This window comes from Lutzomyia longipalpis, chromosome 3, assembly GCF_024334085.1.
Source record: "Lutzomyia longipalpis isolate SR_M1_2022 chromosome 3, ASM2433408v1".
In the NCBI taxonomy this organism is placed as follows: Eukaryota; Metazoa; Arthropoda; class Insecta; order Diptera; family Psychodidae; genus Lutzomyia; species Lutzomyia longipalpis.
The window spans coordinates 12,346,078-12,365,560 of NC_074709.1; the positions used below are offsets into that span (position 1 = coordinate 12,346,078).

The window sequence follows — 19,483 nt, forward strand, 5'->3', positions numbered from 1 at the left end:
AAGATTTATAAAAAAAAGATTAAATTCAATTTATGCAAATAAATAAATTTTTAAAAGATTTTTTCTTATGTAAATGCATAAAGAGGCTCCCTACATAGGTCTGTTGGTATATTATTAATTACAGATCCCATTCTTTTCATTTTATTTCGAATATAATTTTTTTTTTGATAAATATTATTAATTTCAATTCAATAAATAATATTCTCTATTTTCAAAATAAAAAAAATACCACTAACGCCATCTGTTTATTGCCAATATGTCACGGCTGCTATAAAATCAAATACACGAACTACTAGAATTCTTGTCATTGTGACAATCAGTTCTAGTGACTCGTGTGTCTCTATATTGGGGAATCAAGTCACTACTTTAGCGACGAGCCCCAGTGAACAGCAATTCTCTAAACCTCTAGCATATTTTTTTTTCGGTGTGCGAATTGAAAAAGATTTTTTTTCACGATATTTCAAGAAGAATTTTAATTATTGAAGAATTCTTTCGCATGTCCAATGAATTTTTCTCTCTCTCTTTGGGATTATTTTAGATAAAATAATAATTTTACAGCATTTTCTTCCCTAATGATTCTTCTGCTGGCTGCCAAGGAATTTTCTTCTTCATGTCATTTTGGGAGAAATCACAACAAATCCCAAAAGCAATCAATTTCAATTTATAACTCCTCTCTGACTTTGATCTTGAACACATCTTTGGCGCGTCTCTCTCAAAGTTTTCACAGTTGATTAAATTTGATTTTGGGTTTCTTCCTAAAATAGCTCTTTTAAGATCCTAAAATATAATCTGCAAATTCTTCTTGTCCTATGTAGAAAAGGAAAAAAGGAAGGAAAAACTTACTGCAATTCCTCTCATCCTGACCATATGGGCAATCGTGAATTCCATCGCATACGTGCTTTTGGCTCATGCACTTATTTTTCCCGCAGTAGATAGTTCCTTTGGGGCAATGAGGGCAATCCGATTCATCCGTCTGGTCACTACAGTCAACGTGTCCATCGCACTTCCACTCAGATGGGATACAGCGTCTTTTGTCGCACATAAAACCCGAACAAGAGGGTGTAAGGGCGCGAACTTTTGCCTCCTGCACCTCCCGGGAGCCAACACACTCATCCGGATTGGAGGATTCCGTAAAGAGGTGACATTTGATGTATTCCGGCAACTCCAGGCTGAACACTTCGAAAAAGAAGCCACAGCGTCGCATTGTTTCGGTACAGAGACTCCTACAGGGTGGCACAGTTGTCCCCGTTGAGCTACATTTTGGCACAAAGAGCGAGCAAAGCAGCAGGGACACGAGCTCGTAGCATCTAACATCGACAAGGGCATCGTAGGCATCCAATTCCTGGAAATTGTGATAAATGACCACCATCAAGGGGGAACGATTTTGGAAATGTAGTGTACAATGGGATTGGATGAAAAATTAATGATCTTGAAGATAAAATTTAGACTTTAGAGGATTTTTAGAGTCCTTATTGGAATTCTATTGGGTAGTTTCGCATAGATAATTAATCAATCATATTTGATCTCAGATTGATTAATCCGTGGTCAATTTATGAATCGATTGGCTAACTCAGTTGATTTCCTGGCTCAATAAAATTGTTTACTAGACCGCTGATTAAGATGCCAATAATTCAAAGAATATTTTTTGACGAATTATTAGCCCCCTATCCTTGAACTAATTTATTCCTCTCCCCCCTCAAAAAATTCATAAATCCAATTTATTTCAATTCGTTATTAATTTACATGGGAAAATTGAAGTTTTTCCTGGAATTCTGTCAAATTATTTCCTTAATTTAAATTTTGTGCTTTAAAAAGGAAGTCCCCCATCCCAGGATCTTTTCTTTAACACTCTCCCACTCTTTGTGTATATATTCAGCTTGAAGATGAGGAGTTTAGCTTTCATTTGAATTCTATAAATATTTAATATCACATTGCTAATGAAGTCGCGCGCTTTGTGAGTCAATTGAAGAGTAAATTGTAATGTACACTGTGTCCTCTTGTGAGGCAGCCCCTTGACAACGAGACAGCATTAATCTTCTTGTCGATTATCGCGCGAAAGGAATCCCTCCTCCATGCGTCACAGATTTATCTGTCGCGTATTTCACATTGGAATGAGGGTGGGGGTTGTGTGGGGTTGGATAAAATCGATTTGTCTGTATTATATGTGCAGAGAGATGGCGAAAGGAATCAGAGACAGTGGACAAGTGTAATAAAATTCTTGGGATTCACATCGCCTCCCCTCTCCCTTATCATAGTATAGAGGAGCTCTTCTTCGCTTATCCACTGCTAGAGGTTGATGGTGTGAGAAGACGTGAGGAATTCGGAATTGTATACTCACAACTTGCGCCTCGGGCTGTCCAAAGTGTCCAATGTAATTGGGGAAGACGGTGAAATTGTAGGGAAGCTGGTGGTTCTGGCAGAATTTCACGATGACAGGCAAGCAAACTCCGGGCGCGGGATTTTTCCCACCCACCAAACTCAGGGACGTCTCCTCAGATGCGTACACCATTTCCGTCCTCGTTGGCGTAATGATGGTCTTGTTGATGAACTGAACTGTGGGATTTGCCTTTAAATATGCAGCAAATATACCGGCTAATACCATCAATATCACGGCATTGGCGACTATCTGGAGTAGACGAAATTTCAATGGACCCATCCTCAGGATGTATGGGGCGGAATTCTTTCTCCTGTTAATAATCTGCACACAGAGACAGATACATACATTATGTAAATAAACATAATTTACTTATAATACATATGCCTTTGCCTAACATTAAATGGCCCGCAGCTTAATTCACACAAGTTGAATTCCCAAATCTATTTTCTAGATTTTAGATAAAAACTAAAGAGTTTTTTTTTGTTGAATATTTATACCCAAAAGAGAAAATTTGCCAAAAATTGATCAATTATTGAGCTCAATGTTGAGTGAAAAAATATCCGAATTGATGATCAATTTATTGAGCAATCCTATTTGACTTAAAATTAGTCAATTCACGGCCAATAATTTATCAATTGTTGAGGAATCCTCTTTGACCTAAGATTAGTCAATTAACTGCCAATAATTGATAAATTATTGAGCTCAATGTTGAATCAACATAGGTCTTCATAGATTGTCGATTATTGAACTATCCGTTGTTTGACTTAAGATTAATCAATCCACAGTCAATAATTGATCTATTAATTGAGACACAAGATCTGACTCAATTGATTCATTAATCATTGACCAATAATTAACTCAATCAAGATTGAGCATTTATTGACTCAAAATTTGTGATCAGCAATTTTTGATCACGAAAATCTTATAATGAAAAAAAAATCTCTCAACTTCCAAATCTTCATCCCTAAAATTCTCAACTCTACGTGAGTTTCTTCTTGGCAAATTTCGGGGAACATTTATAGAGTGGTTGGAATTTCTATTTGCTATGTGGCAATGCATATTACATAGAGTGGTTTATATATAATTACTACACACATACCTTATGCTGGAGGGACATGTTCGAGCCATTTTGGAAGCGTACAATTGTCTGTAGACTTGCCGGGGTCGACGCACTCTTTGTAATTGGTGAGCTGGGATTGTTTTCTGAGGTACCACCACCTTCGTGGAGGATCTCATCAGCACCTTTGAAGTTTTGCTTCACTGCAATATTCAAAAATTTTTATTTAGGAATTTTCAAAATGGGAAAGAGAGAGATTTGGGAATTCTCATCCGCAATGGCAACATAACTCACATGTATTGAGCTTGTGGTTTGTCAAGAGGGGTGTATCGAGGAGTTTCGACGAATACCCCGGGCTGGAGGTTTGACTAAAGCTATCGCTGGAAATGTTTGAATCTTGTCGAACATTTATAGGCTTTGGATGGCGCGTGGTCATACTTAAGCCGTCTGTTGTGGTATCCTGAGGCACCTTTACAGTTGTTGAGCGACCCATTTTGGCTGTATGATGCAGCAGCGGTGTCTCCATGCTCTTGGCATTGTACCCTGGACTTGAGGTGACGGAGAAGCTATCGCTGCTGATGCTGGAATCCTGCCGTGTGGTGATTTTTGCCAATGGTGGTGGCTTATTGAGTCCCTTTCGCATACCCAACACTTGGCTATTGTGAAGCAACTTTGCCGAATCGAGAGATGCCTGGGAGCGTAGTGGTGGTGCCGGTGGGGTACCCCGTGTCCGTGCCGCACTAGTGGGTGGCGGAAGTTTGGGTGGCACACTGTTCTGATGCCGTCTCTGCGGTACTGCCGGAAGTTGCCTTCGACAATTCTCCTTGACGACATTCTTGGTGTACCGCCCACTTGCTGTATCCTTGTCTGCCAGGCGATTGAAGATGCGATTGCTAAGGTCGGAAGGTGGGGGCGATGGGAATCCCTCGGAGCGCATCATTTCACCCGACATGTAGCTATCGATCGACGATTGGGTGTCCTCGGATGAGAAGCGACTCCGGAAGGATTGATGTGTCGCTGAGGACATGTACCCTGTGTCAATGGTGGTTTGACTCTTATTGGAATCCGACGAGGAGCGATTGGAGCTGTGGAAGAAGTGCTTTGTCTCGTCAAAGGGAATAAAATCCGGGCCCCCAATGCCGTTCTCCTCGAAAACCGACGATGACGAATCAATACTCAGGCGATCCTCATTGTCCAGCCCATTTGACGTCTCTTGACTTGGTTGCATCTTAAAAAAGTCCACAGAACCCTTATCCGATGACTGGTTTGACCCTATTCTACCCTTAAATGTTCTCTTGGGCACTGGTGGTGGAACTAGAGGCAGAATTTTTTGATTCACCTGAAAAATTCACGAAAAAATAGATTTTTTTTCCAAAGCTCTTGTTGTGAAATTCTCTTCAGAAGATTTAGAAACTCCTCAATATTATTGATTGATTCACAAAATGATGACAGTGATTAATGTTCTTCCGCCAAAAAAGGGTCACAAATTCCATAAACAATCCATAGTGAGCTTTTAATTGGAAAATCATCCCTTCGGAGTTTCAAAAAGCCAATCAACTTGTAAAGAAATAATTTCCTGAATTCTCTGATAAAACTTTGCGAAGCTTTTAAAAGAAAAAGTTGGATTGCAAATGTTTCATTTACAGCAATAATTTTCGCATTGTATTCTGTTCAATAATGTTGAGCATTGCACTCAATAAGGCAATAACAGGGAAGAAAGAATTCTTCGAGGAAGTACTTCAACACCATCCGGTGTGGAAACTTTTAAAAGCACGTTGCCTTTTCAGGGATTTCCCTTTTAACAAACTCCACCTGATGCAAAAAGCATTGACCAACATTCAGCAGAGAAGGAAGCTTTTGTATGACAATTTGTTTATATAGATGCTTTTACATAAAAGGAAATTGTTACAGAAAATTAGCAATTGTGTGCTTAAAGCTTTCACTAAAATGGAAGTTCCTGTACAAGTAGGAAGGAAGAAAAGGCAAAAAAAGCTTTCTAAGGAAAGGATTTCAAATTACTTCGAATTTTATTTAATCCTTTCATTTGAATTTTTTTAATTGTGTACAAGTCTTATTGAGGCTTTCCTGTGAAAGCTCTTCATTTCCTATGTACAATAATGATGATCTCCTGGAAGTTTATTCTCATGAAAGCACTTCTCGAAGCTTTCAAGAAAAGCCTATTCCAAGGATCGTCTGATTCAGAGAAAACTGTTCTGTTAGATATATTTACGTTGTAGTTGTAAGCTTTAAAAGCTCTGGAAAAGCTTAATTACATTTTTCAATAAATTCTCAGAAGCTTTTTTGGTGTTTTTTATTCTTCTTCTTAAAATGTTTGAAAAAGTAACTCAAAGTCCTATTTATGTAAAAGAGATGTTTTTCCTTCTTCTAATTCCTATCTATCTTTATCGTGAAGCAACATTAAAAAAACAATTCTAAGAAATTTCATCTTTGAACCAAAAAGTTCAGAGATTAAGAGGATTAAATTGCGAAAATCCTATCATCTCCTCCATGCAGGCATCGTGGTAAATTATTGCAAGCAGAGTGTGTGGCTGTGTGGGGGAAGATATGAAAATTCTAGGAATAATGGCTTTTTAATATGCCATCCTATCGCTGGAAAATAGTTTCCTTTTACCATGGAGAGAGGGAGAAAGAGTGAAAACATCTTATCTGCAAAAGGAGTTTCATCGAGAATATTGCAGAGCTTTGAAAGCTCCTACTGTGCGGGGAAGGGTTGTTGATATTTCTCGTAGTTAATATCTCTTCAGCTGTGGCGATGCGACCGCACCCGGTATATCAGAAAGGCGGATCAAGGAAGAAGCCCTGAGGGGGGTTGTTAGATGTCTTTGGTTGTGCTGCATAGATGGGTGATGTGTACCAGGATGGATAAATAGCAAAAGGAGGAAATGCTACTTACCGCAGAACTAACTTCGTCTTCAATGGCGGCATCCACGTTTGGGTAGTGGTGTGTTGAGTGTCGCCTTATGGATGGGGGTGAGAGACTGATGGGAGTGAGGTATTGTGTGTGCTCCGTGTCCAGGAGATCCAGAAGATTGGAGCTGTTGGGCAAAGCTAGGCTGGCAGCGCGTGTGGATCTGCTGCGACTCTTGGCAAAATCATCAAATGAGCTGATTGTGGTTTTATCGATACCCTCAGGTGATGGTGATGCGATGAAGTTGCTCGTGTGATTACTCAGAGCTGTGGATGCCATTCTCGGTGACAAGTGGATGTGACAGAGGTTGCCCCCACACTCCTTCAATATTTCTGCAATTGAGCCAGAGAAGAGCATCACATACACACGTTTATTTTGCAAAATCATCTCCAAAATGTCTATCAACAAAAGCTCAGCTCCGCACCTTCCATCACATACATAGCATAGAATGGCAACCGAGGGTTTATATCCTCGCCTCCTCCCCCCATGGACAAAAGGGGGAGGTGGAGATGTATTTTCGGGGCACATAAAGTGTGAGAGGATTTTACAATCCAAATATAATTAAACACATGACATCTGCCACTCCATTAATAGGATTAAGCGAACAAATTCATGACATTGAAGGAGTTCACCCGAAAATTCCCATGCTAGCGCTTTGCACAAGGAGGAAGTAGCAAAAGGGAAAGGGTGAAAGTGATTTGCCCCCGCGGGGATGAGATTTTCGTGTGTTAAAGGAGGACTCTCTCTCTCTCTCTCACTCCTTTGGATGGTGTTACGAGTCCGTCCTCCAATTAGTGTCTCAACACCCACTCAGTCTCTTAAGAAAATTTTGCAGTTTAAAATTGCTCCAAGGAATGAAATTCTGTATGTTTAAATTCACTCACTTTAGCAGACACAGCAACTCCTGGCTGTGTTCAGAGGGATAGATGTTCGGTACCAGAAAGCAAAGATAAACCCTCATCCCCCCAACTACCACCTCAGACCAATCATTTTACTCTCTGAGCGCTATTCCAGCATTTTATTAAACGAGAGCTTTTTTTCTTCAACCCACTCCATGCATTTTTCGTTTTAATTTAAATTGGTTAGATATGCGTCGCATAATTAAAAGAATTAATTAAAAATGATCACAGGGTTAACTATAGGGAAAAGAGGGGACAATATGCAAAATTGAGAAAGGAATAGGTGATATATTTTTGAAGCTTTTCCTTCCCATCCCTTCTCGTGAAAATTCAGACTAAAAATTTCACAAAAAACATAACATTTTAATCATAATCAAAAGATTTGTTGGACGATTTAAAAAAATAAAATAAAATGAGAAACATTTTAAAAAATCTTGACGAGAACATTTTGCGGCAGAAAAGCCCCATGGAGGGTGCATTAGAAAGATTTTCTGGCATTTTGCACACATTTTATCGATTTCCCGCCCCATAGAGGCAAAAGCATCCATCCTCGTCTCTCTTCTTCTCGGTATAACAACAAATCCGGAGAATTCTGTCATGAATGTGTGTTCTTCTCCTTGAGTTGTGTGTCGCTTGATTTCCTCCACCACACGACTCTTTTTGTATGATATGAGCCCTTGATGGGTAAATTTTGTAGAAAGTGTACATATAAATACATTTAACTACATAGTTTCATCCTTGTAAAGTTCGAAGCTTTCATAAGGATGTGACTCTTTGGGTGCGAATTAGAAGGCATGGAAAACAGGATGTTGAGGAGTTATTTAAACGTCGTGTGTGTGTGGTTTTATTTTCATCACTTCGTCATCATTTTCCATGTTTTTTTTCTTGTTGGAAATTCAAACTTTTCCTGACCCAAAACGAGACATGAATATGTAAAATGACTTTACCGATTCCTTTTGCCACCAACAATCTCAATATGAGTGGATATTTTCTTACACTTCATGTGCTGTCTTTACGAGCGCCAGAAGAATTTTATAGGTCTCTCCTCATGGCGGGGGGAGGTGGGTGGTGGTGGAAAAAAGCTACAACATTTGAGCTTTATAGGCACACCGAGAAAGTTACCGAAATGGGGCATATTTTTATGTTTGAGACTCAAGTGTGTATGTCTAATGATACGCGTGGGGTGAAAGATAAGGTGGAAAAGTGTCTTTTGAGAAAATCGTAGGGATTTTCCTTTATTTATTAAAACTTATTGCTACTATCTAAAAATAATAAATTCAAGACGAAAAGTATTAGAATCAAGCCTAAAATATATATTTTTAACAGATTTTTAATCTTGAAAAAGCTCAGATAAGGGGGCAAAGCCTCTACAAATTTCATCAAAATACAAAACACAAAATTCATAAACACCCCTTAAAGATTGTCTGAAAAAAAATCCTCCCTCAAATGTTTACGTCTGAATCAAATCATTATTAAATTTAACAAGAAAGTCTGTCAAGCTTCCAAAGAGATTTTTTTTTGGTAAATTCCCAAAGAAAAAATCTTCTCGCTTATTGCTGTCTGACGTTCCATGACTAAAACCCCACATTGCAAACAATAAAGCTCACAGAGGATTAAAATTAAACCCCATTAGGGGAAATTACCGTGACGCGAAATTGCATGCATATTTGTCAAATTAAATCTAACATGAATTCCTGAAATATTTCACACAATTGTTTCGATTAATTCGTAAGGATGTGTAATGCTGAGAGGGAGGATGTTTTGTGTTGGAAGAAAAAAAAAGCTCCAAAGTTGCGCGAAAGCTCTTTTCCTAATTTAATAATCCCTCACAATTGTGTGAGAGGGAAAAATTGCCGGGACGTGTTTTGCAAATTTTCCCATCACCACCCATGGAATATTTTTCTTTAAATTGGCTCTCAAAAGAAAGGAAAAGAGAAAAGCTCCCGAGAAGAAATTAAATAGTGGTGTGTGTGCAGAAAAAGAGGAGGATCGATATACAAGTTTTCCTTCGTCGTGTTGTATTGTGGCAAAATGGGCAAAATGTACGGGGGTGCGGCAAAGTGGATGCTGTGTACGAAGTTGGGTGGCAGGGAGGGAGGTTTTGAGTCTATTGAATTGCGGACTCGCTTGACATGTAAGAAGCAAGCATTTTTTTTCATCACCCCAAAAATGACAATAAGGACGACAGACGGGAGAAATTGAGGGAGAAACCAGGAGGAAAAATATGCGACCATGATCACAATGCAATCAAAGAAGCTTTCATACCTTTTTCCTTCCCCCCCCATCCCTCGCATAAAATTCTTCGAGACATTTTTTCCGGGCAGAGGGTAAGATGTTGAAAATCATGTCTGAATAAAAATCATTCTCTTTTGGGCGGAGGGATATCCTTTTTCTGGTGCCCATATATATTTCCTGTCTTACATCATCTCTCATACACAACGTAATTCATGGGGGATATGCTATTACACCTGATTTTTTTTTTACCTTTTCGCTTCTCTATGAAAAAATTTAATATGGTGTGAAATTACAAAAAAATATGGGAACTTTTTAAAAATCCATGTAACATCAATTTATCTTCCTGACCTTCCCATTAGTTTTTAGCTGTGATTCTTTCTTAAAAGAAGCACAGCTTCTGTGTACACTCAAAAATGCAAAGTCGTCAGATCGGGTTTTTCTACTCATTCAAAAGCCCCAAAGGCCCCAAAAGAGAGTGAAAGAGGAATTTTCAAGGGTGACATAATTGTGAATTGGGGGTGAGTGTAGAAGAAATGTCTGCGCTCAATATTTTTTTTATTTAGCAAAATTATTCAATAAAGTTTTACGTAATTTACAAATAATTTTTTAATTTCAACCTTTTCAAATAAAATGGTAAGAAAATGGATGTTGGGAGAGAAAAAGAAAAAAATTCCGCATTTCTTAGGCATCGTCCCCTTAAGGGATGATTTGTGGCACGAAAGCTCGCAATAGTTTATCATCTCTCTGCCGAAAGGAATTTATTATGTTGTATCCTTCGTTGTAGGGTATGGGCTGGGTGTGTTTCTTCTTTTACCAACAACCATGGCATCTTTGCCAGACCGTCGTGGGGTAGAATGTAAAGGAAATTGAGGTAGAGAGCGAATCAATGGGGTGTATGTATTTTGTGCGTGTGGTTGGTGCCACCGTTGGGTCCCTTCTTCTTCCTGTACCATCAATTTATCTTTCGAATGATGCTGATGGAATATTTTACAGTTTGATCGATTTTAGGGATTTTAGACACACACACACACATAACTTTCTCCCCCTCAAATTCTATGCGGCGCAAAAGGTGGTACCATTATATTTATCTCTTACCCCACACTCTTTCCCCCAATGAAATCGCAACCCTAACCGTGGGAAAATTGGGTGGTTGAGCCGGAAAGAAGAGACAAAGATTTAATGAAATCAATAATTTCATCCCTCACGCCCCCCCCAAAAAAAAGGGATTTATATCTCTCTGTAGGAATCTCCACAATCAATTCCAATTTGTAATTTTCACAAAAATGTATCCTCCCCCATTTTTTATCATCCCCCGCTACGCTTTTTATAAGCTGGGAAAAGGGGGGCTCACAGGGTGTGGGGATTTTCAAACATTTCAAACTTTGATTGCTCTGAATTTTGCACAAGGAAACGCCTTCGGAAAAAAAATATCTCGTACTATGAGCATAATGGAAGAATTTTTCTTATGTCATGCTCAACACTATTATGTATAGGTACATTTTATATTATTCCCCATATTTGTTCGCAACACACGAAGGAAATTATTTTATACTCACTCACTGTGCCATAAAACATATAAAATGATGCAAAACCACAGGTGTTGAGCATTACAGTTTTCTCCCGTTTTTCCCTCACATAGTTCCCATGATTTTCTTCCTCCTCCCCCCCCTCACTGAATCTCCAGATGCTATTTCCACCCTCTCTCCCACAATGTACCCCTTTATCTCAATTTAAATGGAATTTAATGGGCAACAAACATAACGAAAAAAACGAAGGAACATATGAAAAACATTTTTTTCCACATTCAAGATATTTCGAAGGAATTTTCCGTGTATAGGCTTTGTCAACAACAAATTGGCCACCCTTTCAATTTTATTTTGCTTTGTCAAAAAAAACGTAAAGAGGATTTTTTTAATGGTTGTTTGCAATAGCTAAATCTGAGAGTAAAGTGGAATTTTCTGTAAATGTTTATTATTGATGCTGTTTCCATCGTAAACAAAAAAAACGAGCTTTCATTAGTTTCAAAATGATGAATTGAAAAAACAGCGGAGAGCTTTTAGCGAGTATAGGTAGTTTCAAAAGCTCATGAATTAAAAAAAGTCGGTGGAGTTGGTTAAGTTAATTTAGAATATTAAATAGTTTTGAAAGCTTTTTTCTGTAATACTTTTCAGTTTCTTTTTTTTTCAATATATTTTGAAAACGTTTTCAACTAAATAAATTTCAAATAGAGATGTCGCCTTCAACAGCGATAGCCCTCTAGCGGAAAAAATGAATTTTTAACAGAAAATTCTTCAAGCGCGACTTTTTTACATCTCTATAGAGGTGAAAATAATTTTTATTTATTCTCCTTTAAAACCTTCAAAGGGTCACAAACTTTTTGAACAACTCCCCTCCAATATGATCACCACACACATTGTGCCTCCGCGAAGGCACATTACTGATGGGGCTTCAGTGTGAAGCGAAAGTCATAAATAAATCAATAAAGTGCTCAACGAAAAATCCCTAAACAAGACTGAGAGAAAATTCCACAGAAATAATATTTTTGGGAAAATCAGGCACCATTGTAGATGGGGAAATTTACAATATCAAAGAAAGATATGGCTGTGAGGCAAATACATACATACAATAAATTAAAAGCTAATTGGCAAATTGTGTTGAATTTGAAACAATGAAAGCCATTTCCTTCCATTGAAATAAACCTTCCTCTCAGAAATGTATATTATATTATACACACAAAAAGGTTTACTTGGGCGGATCTTCAAGGAGTTGGGGGTTGAACTGAAGTGTAGAGGGAGGTCTAAGGGCGCGCATATGCCATCGAGAGACAAGAATCTGTTGAACACAATCCCAGCCATTTGAGTCATTATTTTATTATTTTGCTGATAAATCACATAATCAATTCATTGATTTTCCCATTTAGGGGATCCCATGACAAAATCTCTGTAGGAAAATATACACATATATGTGAAAAGAAGGAGGAGGAGGAGGCAGAGTGGAAAAGCTCGATAAAAGCTCCTCAATGCCGAGATTCTAATTAGATGGGTTGCAGAAGGGAAAATTTTGAATCCTCTCTCCCCAACTCCAATTTCATTTACCATTCAATGTGAACGGCTTTGGTGTCTCCTTGACACCATGGTTGGAATATTAAATTTTCTAAACTAAATTAATGACAAAGATGCTTTAACAAATTACTCACAACTTCATCACACACCCCTTTTCCCCTTTGGAAGCTTTCTCTTTCTCCTTCTTCGCAACAACAACAAAAAAATTAAATGAATTCAGATAGTTTCAGCATGAGAAATTTCCATGAGAAGTTTTTTTTGTGCTCCCACCAAAAGGAGGAGAGTTTAATTAAATACTTTTTTTTCCTCTTCTTGACACTTCCGTAAGGGGATGAAGTGCCGTTGAGGCGGAGGCGAGCGAGGGTATATCAGACACAATGAGAAGGTTCAACTTCACGTACACTGTATGTATAGCGGTGAGAGGAAAATTGGGAAATAGAGATGCTCTGAGGTGTTTTCACCCGAAATCAGAATTATAAAATTATATAGATAGATGTTTAAACAGTCTAAAGTTATAATATTAGGGTATATAGTAAGATTTCGAAATGTTTGAAAATTAACAACGAAATAATAAATATAAAAACGTGTGAAGTAAAATGTCTAACATTATAAAATGACGTCAAACATTTTTTTTTAAAGAATTTACTAACTTCAATCAACATCTTTAAATTAAAACAAAGAATACGCTTAAAACGTAAATTAATTAAATAAAAAATCAACCTTTGTAAAGTTTTCCTAAAAAACTTTAAATTTATCTTATCTGTGAAAGCTCTACGTTCAACTCTAGGTAGAGAGGGAGATAAGGGATTCAAATGAACAAGTGTACATTGCATGGAAATGTTCCACAGCTGTTCAATTAAAAGTTTAATAAGCAAAGTGAGAATACACAGTGTATTTCAATTATAGCTCAATTCATCAGTTCCCTATTCATACTGATTGTATCATAATAGGGGGGAAGTTTATGCGTTTGCTTTTACCCCATCGCATAAAAGCTCTCATTGTCAACGGGGGGATAATGATGGTTTGTGTTACCTTTTACCCATACCTATTTCACATATTAATGTACATTACATGCATATAGAGAGAGAAGTAGCTTCAAAGCCAAACGCTAGCCCAATAATTACGTTATTGGTGGCTGATTTTTTTTCAATACGCCACACGGCTCTCAATTTTCACGCGGGCAATGAGCTTTATGGGTGAGCATAATACTTATAATGTGTGCTGCAGTACCACCCTGTGTGGGATAATTTATGACACAGCTACTTTCAAAGTATTTGATACAGCGTATACCTCGAGGCTGTGTGCAAATGGCAGATGAGTTGGTTAATTATTTTAATTTATGAACACAACTTTTTAATTTATAAAAAATATATTATAATCAACAACTTTCTACGGAGTAATAAATTAATTTTTTCCTCACACCCTTCGCACCCTTCAAATGATGAAAAAAATGTATTTAATCGAATAAATGAGATAGAATTCATGATGATTGAAAATCAAAGAACAATTTTGGGGGAGGGGTGGTTTGTGCGATATCTTCATGCACACTGCTGGGGCTTTTTGTTCATTTCCCTTTTTCCACCCACAAATTGCAAATTGAATGAATGCGGGAAAAGCAATTGTCTATCCTATGAAAATTTTGTAAATCGTCTAGCCGCACAACGCACGCAAATAAACCACTCAATTCACTCTTCATTTAATTTTATCGACAACTTGCCACCCATAAAATGGAACTGATGGAATTGCGTTGATTTTGTTGAATTGCGCATAGAGAGAAAAAAAATAATGGAGAGGGTGGTGGGATATGTAATTTAGTGAAATTTTTCACATTGATACGGAGCTATAATTCAAAACGAGTGGAAAATTGAATTTTCCCCTGGAGAGTCATATATTTTCATCTTTAACCCCGATTTCATGAGAAATCCGATAAAATGGTCTTGTGTTTTGTTCGAGTGAAAGCCCCGAGAAGAAAATTGGTTGAGGACTCTTTTTATGTTGTGTATGTATTATATTTATTTGATACGATACTCGAGATCAACGGGGGTTAGAGTAAAGAAAAAAACGTAGTAAAGACACTCAGAAAAAAAAAGAAGAAAAGAATTTTAAAAGTTAGGAACTTTTTTTTTTATTAATATAAAAATATTTAAAATAAAAAATAAAAGAAAAGTCGAATAAATACACATTTTATAAAATAAATAAATAAAATATTACAAAAAGATTAAAATTTAATAATCTCCACTTAAGAAAAATCCCCAAAAACATTTCATTTTCAACGTAATTTTTCACTTTTTTGTATTTTGTGAGGAGAAGATTTTCTCTGTGTGCTAACAGAGAGTGAAAATATGAGAGTATATAAAATGCGAAAAGCATGATAGATTGCACATAAAATAATTTTCTAGTCTATTGAATTAGCTACATTGTTGGTAAATGGTCCAACGATGAAATGGCCAAAGGGATTAATTGAGATGTTCTATGTGTAGTTGATGACAAAAAGAGTGTTCTATTTTTTCCTTTTTTTCTGCTGCTGCTCTTTTTTTCTACACCACACAAATCACTCCTGCTTTCACGAGAGAAACAACAACGACTGACCATCTGACGGGCTTTTAATAATTTTTCCTTCCGCGCCACTTATTGAGCAATAATGCGGAGGAAAAAAATGTATGGGATTTCCAATGAATCACATTAAATACTTGACGATTGGGGGTGGTGGCTTTTTATTGGAAGCACACGAAGTCACGCAAATTCACACAGTTTTCTAATTAAAAAGGAAAGCAGTAACAACGCGGATGGGGTGTACCAAGTTCCACGAAACATGGTGCTACATATCTCTCGAGACAATCAAGTTGCGATGAGGAAAGGATTAAGAAAGATAAATAAATCCCCCCTGAACCCAAAACTCAATTCTCTGGCGACAGACAAAAATATTTGAACAGGGACACACAGGCTTCCCTCCTTTGCCTACGCTTGTCAAGGATTTTTCTTTTCGTTGAGTGGAAAAGTTTTTTTTCTTGTGGATATTTTTGGCTCGTGCAAGAATTGTGCTCCAATTTAAATTACGCAATGTTGGGATTTCGTTTAAAAAAATCCAGCTAAAAGATTCTCATCTCACCTTGAAGCCGAAAGGATGGGACCTAAAAATTTTTTTTTGTTTTGAGGAAGATGCGAAGTATTTTAGGCAATTTGTTTCTTTACCAAAGAGACTTTGTTGCTTTTATAATAAAAAAAATCAATAGTATCCATTTTAAAAGATTTTTTATATGTATGCCCAAGCTGTGTAGTGAGAAAACTATTGAAAATTTTTCGAATTATGATTTCTATTGAATAACATTTTATAGTTCTCGGGAAGAGAATTCAATTTATAGACTTTCCTTGAGTTATTTATGAGTTCCCCTAATTTTAAGCCAAGAAGGTGCTAAAGGATTTTTAAAGGTCACTTTAAAGATTTTTTAAACTATCTTTCATAAAGGAACTTCAGTCTATAGGTAGTTACAAAATAAAATAATATTTAGATTAAAGGAATTTTCAAACTGTAAAATGTAAAACTGAATTCCCAGACTAGCCATTTAAACGTAAAGCTCATCTTACTTTCTTTTTCGGTTCAATCAAGAGGTGTGCTTCTTGTGGAAAATCCTTTCCGTGTCCTCACCGGACGGATGAAAAAAAAAAAACAAACACTAAAATAAACCGATTTTCCGGATAGAAAATGGTTTTGGGTGGGCGCTGGAGAAAAGAAAAGCTCAAAAGCATGAGGTTGGTGATGGGATTTTGCGGGGAAACAGAGTTGAAAATTGTGAGACACTTCGGGAGGAAAGACAAATAATGGGGTGGGTTAAAAAGCAAGAAAAAAACGTCGCTTTTCTCTCTCTTTTCCTCTGTCTTTTTTTCCTGGTCCACACACAGCTAATGATGATAAGTGACTGCGAATTTTCCCAACTGCGTAACTTTTGTGTATATATGCGAAAGCTCTCTCCCACTCCAGCAGCAGCCAGCAGCGGGTAAAAAAGAGTACGCGGTGAGAAAAGCTGCCTTGAGCACCGGAGAGGGCGCCCCAAGGTGGAAACACCTCGCAATTGCAGAGGGGGTGTTAATGGGGAGTTTTTTTGTTGGAAAATCCTCACAGTTATAATAGCTGAGAAAAAAATCATAAAATGAAACACACTCACTTTTGCAATGGAACTCAAATGAACTGCTCCGGCGGCAAATCTCCTACTCAAAGGGTTATTTTTCCAACCACCCTTTTCCACCCACAATGAACGAAAGCACAAACTATCAAGAAAAAACTTTCACTCTATATTTTCACAATTTACTTTCCACTGTTCTTTGTGTCTTGTTTTATTTTTATTGTATGACAAGAAATGTGCAACTTTTGCAAACTTAAAAAAAGTTTTCGTTTTTTTTGTGCTTTTGTATTCACTTTGCAAAAAGGTTTCCTTTTCTGTTTTATAAAAAAGCGTGCAGGTGATTTTTTTCTTGCACCTTTAACCCCCAACCCTTTTTTTGTGCAAAAAAGAAAATGAATGTGTAAAGTGATATAATTTAGCTGTGTGTCTGTAGTGTTGTGTTTAGCAGCCGAAGTAGCACGTGGTGGTTACGTCTACGACGACCGCCTACGCACTGTCGAGCCCTCCGTCGTCCTGGAAAACATTGGCTGTCGACCAGGCTGCGAGAGAGAGTTTTTCCTCCTGTGGCGGGGAGTTTCTCTCCGGGGCAATAAACTGAGCAAAAGTCTTTTGGAGAAAAGAGGATTTTCATCTCACCAAAGTCAAGGGGATAGTTAATGTGGGAAAATTTGTGCTTTTAGCTAAGTGACTGCAAACAAGAAAGTATCTCTTCTTCAAACCTGATGAAGAAGAGAATTTTCTTCAGAATGTCATAATGAATTACAATGAAGTACAATAAACAAATATAACTTTTCCTCGTGTTAAAGAAACAGTATTTTTCAGAGATTTCAACTGATATATACGTAGCTATGAAAACTCTTTAACTTTGAGTCAGATTTTATGCAATTTGTTAAAACAATTTTTTATTCTTGAGCATTCTTTTTCTAAGCTTAAGAATTTCTCAAAGAAATATAAGAAGCCCTGGGGAAATGCTTCTAGTTTTCATCCAAGAGCTTTTCTTGCAGAGAGAGCTTACATAAGCGAGAGGAATGGGAGAGAGCATACCGTGGAGGGGAAATTGCGCGCCAAAATGTTGTCAGAGCTCCTTTGCTACCTCAATTTCCGTTCCCTTATGGCCCGGGGACTGGCGCGGGCTGTAGCGGGGTGGGTGGCGTAGACATGAAGCAAGAGATCCTGTTGCATCATACCCATGATGGTGAAGTTCAACAGCCAATCACCTGCCCTCCTCAATTCTACACCACACACACTCACCTCGTGCCTCCCTTTATGCCAATATACTTTCACTGGCTGAAATCAATCTCACCCTGCCGCCCTTTTTTGGTGGCTCCACAGTGATGAGGAGTTGGAGGGACACCCAATCCCCAATTCAGCCCATTCACATTGGTATGGGGTCTTGATATGGAATTCTGTACCACGGTGTGACTTTTACGACACAATTGCAGAATAGCAAATCACTCTGGGAGACCATTGGCTTATCTCTGCATCCTTCGCACCTGTGGCACCTTCGTGCGAATCCCATTAATCTGCTTGTCAAAAGCTCTTTTCCCCCTCCCCGACCCCATTCACATCACTTTATACTTAATTAATTCAACATAACATTGCCTCGCATCTTCATGATGGAATTCATTGACCCGTAAATTTTGGCGATAAATTTGATTTTTGATTCATACCAAAAAGGTTTCCGGCTAAATAGGAATTTTCCCTTATTTCCAACGACAAAAAAACGTTTTTTAGATGAATTTTTGTGCGTGATTTCACAGCAGAAAAAATCACTCATTGGATGCGAAGAAAATCAAGGAAAATGCTTACGGTTTACGGGGACTTTTTATGGTACTTACGCTGTCTGAATTTTACTGCACAATCGATCGACATTTTCATCGTAAGAAAGTGATTTTTCTTATACATATGTACATATATGTACCTCCCAAGCATCACCACCCTCTGAAATCCTCACAGATTTTAAGGGTGTTTTGGTGGAAAACTGTTACCCTGCGGGCTGATGAAAATTCTCAGAAGGAAAATTCGTTGATTTCTTTAAATTGTTTTTTAGTTACAATTTTGACTTTTTTTTAAGAAAATTATGTTTACTAATTAAATGGAATGTTTCTTTTATTATTATTTTGTCTTATTCATGTCCTGAATCTCCCTAGGAAAAAGAAAAGCTTTAAAAGGTTCTCTATCCCTGATTTTCACGAAACTTGCAGAGTATAAGAAAAGTTGCTCGTTTGTTGCGTCTGTCTTTGGGATTAATGTTCTCAAAAGAACGAAAAGAGAAAACTAATCAGAAGATTTTTGCTATTTCGCAAGACAAATCTCGGTTAGAGCTTCAAGGAGGAGTTTATCCATGAAATTGAGCTCTTTTCCACTCACTGCACCTTTCTGCGGGTACCCTGTGCAGAAAAGCAAAATCCCCACGCCATCGTCTTCTTTTTTTTTTTCTTTGCTCAATTGGTAAAAATGTTTCTATTGATCTTCCGTTCTTTATTCTTTGCAACTCCTGAGGAGTATAGTGAGAAGGAGTGTGGGGCTTTTCCCGCAGCAATTTTCACCATCTCTACGCCTTACACATGTGGAACAATGAGGGATTTAACAAGCCCCACAAATTTCCATCACAGAGATATGAAGAGAATTTCCATTGTAGCTATCGGATTACCCCATTTGTGTCTCTCCAGCAAAATGCTCTTTGAGCATGCTAATGGGGTTTTCTTCCCATACACAGTCCAACTTTTCCATTCTATACAGCAGAAGATTTCCCGTACAAATTCCCTCCTTTCTGCCACACTGTAAATGATCACAATGTGGT

At 37.6% G+C, this 19,483-nt stretch overlaps 1 protein-coding gene across 3 annotated transcripts in view; it reads right to left on the bottom strand.

Annotated features, from left to right (window-relative positions):
• LOC129792233 (uncharacterized) overlaps positions 1 to 19,483 on the bottom strand; it is a 37,717-nt gene that overhangs the window by 6,882 nt on the left and 11,352 nt on the right. Inside the window, exons 1-6 of one of the 3 annotated variants that reach the window (XM_055831093.1) lie at positions 16,723 to 17,175; positions 6,349 to 6,695; positions 3,729 to 4,773; positions 3,477 to 3,637; positions 2,339 to 2,698; positions 844 to 1,342 (exon numbers count right to left, since the gene is read on the bottom strand). In XM_055831093.1, the coding sequence (XP_055687068.1) occupies positions 844 to 1,342; positions 2,339 to 2,698; positions 3,477 to 3,637; positions 3,729 to 4,773; positions 6,349 to 6,642 (2,359 nt within the window). In that variant the 5' untranslated portion in view covers positions 6,643 to 6,695; positions 16,723 to 17,175. Of the gene's footprint in view, positions 1 to 843; positions 1,343 to 2,338; positions 2,699 to 3,476; positions 3,638 to 3,728; positions 4,774 to 6,348; positions 6,696 to 14,975; positions 17,176 to 19,483 lie in introns of those variants that run through there. The other 2 variants (XM_055831094.1, XM_055831092.1) reach the window with 2 other exon arrangements.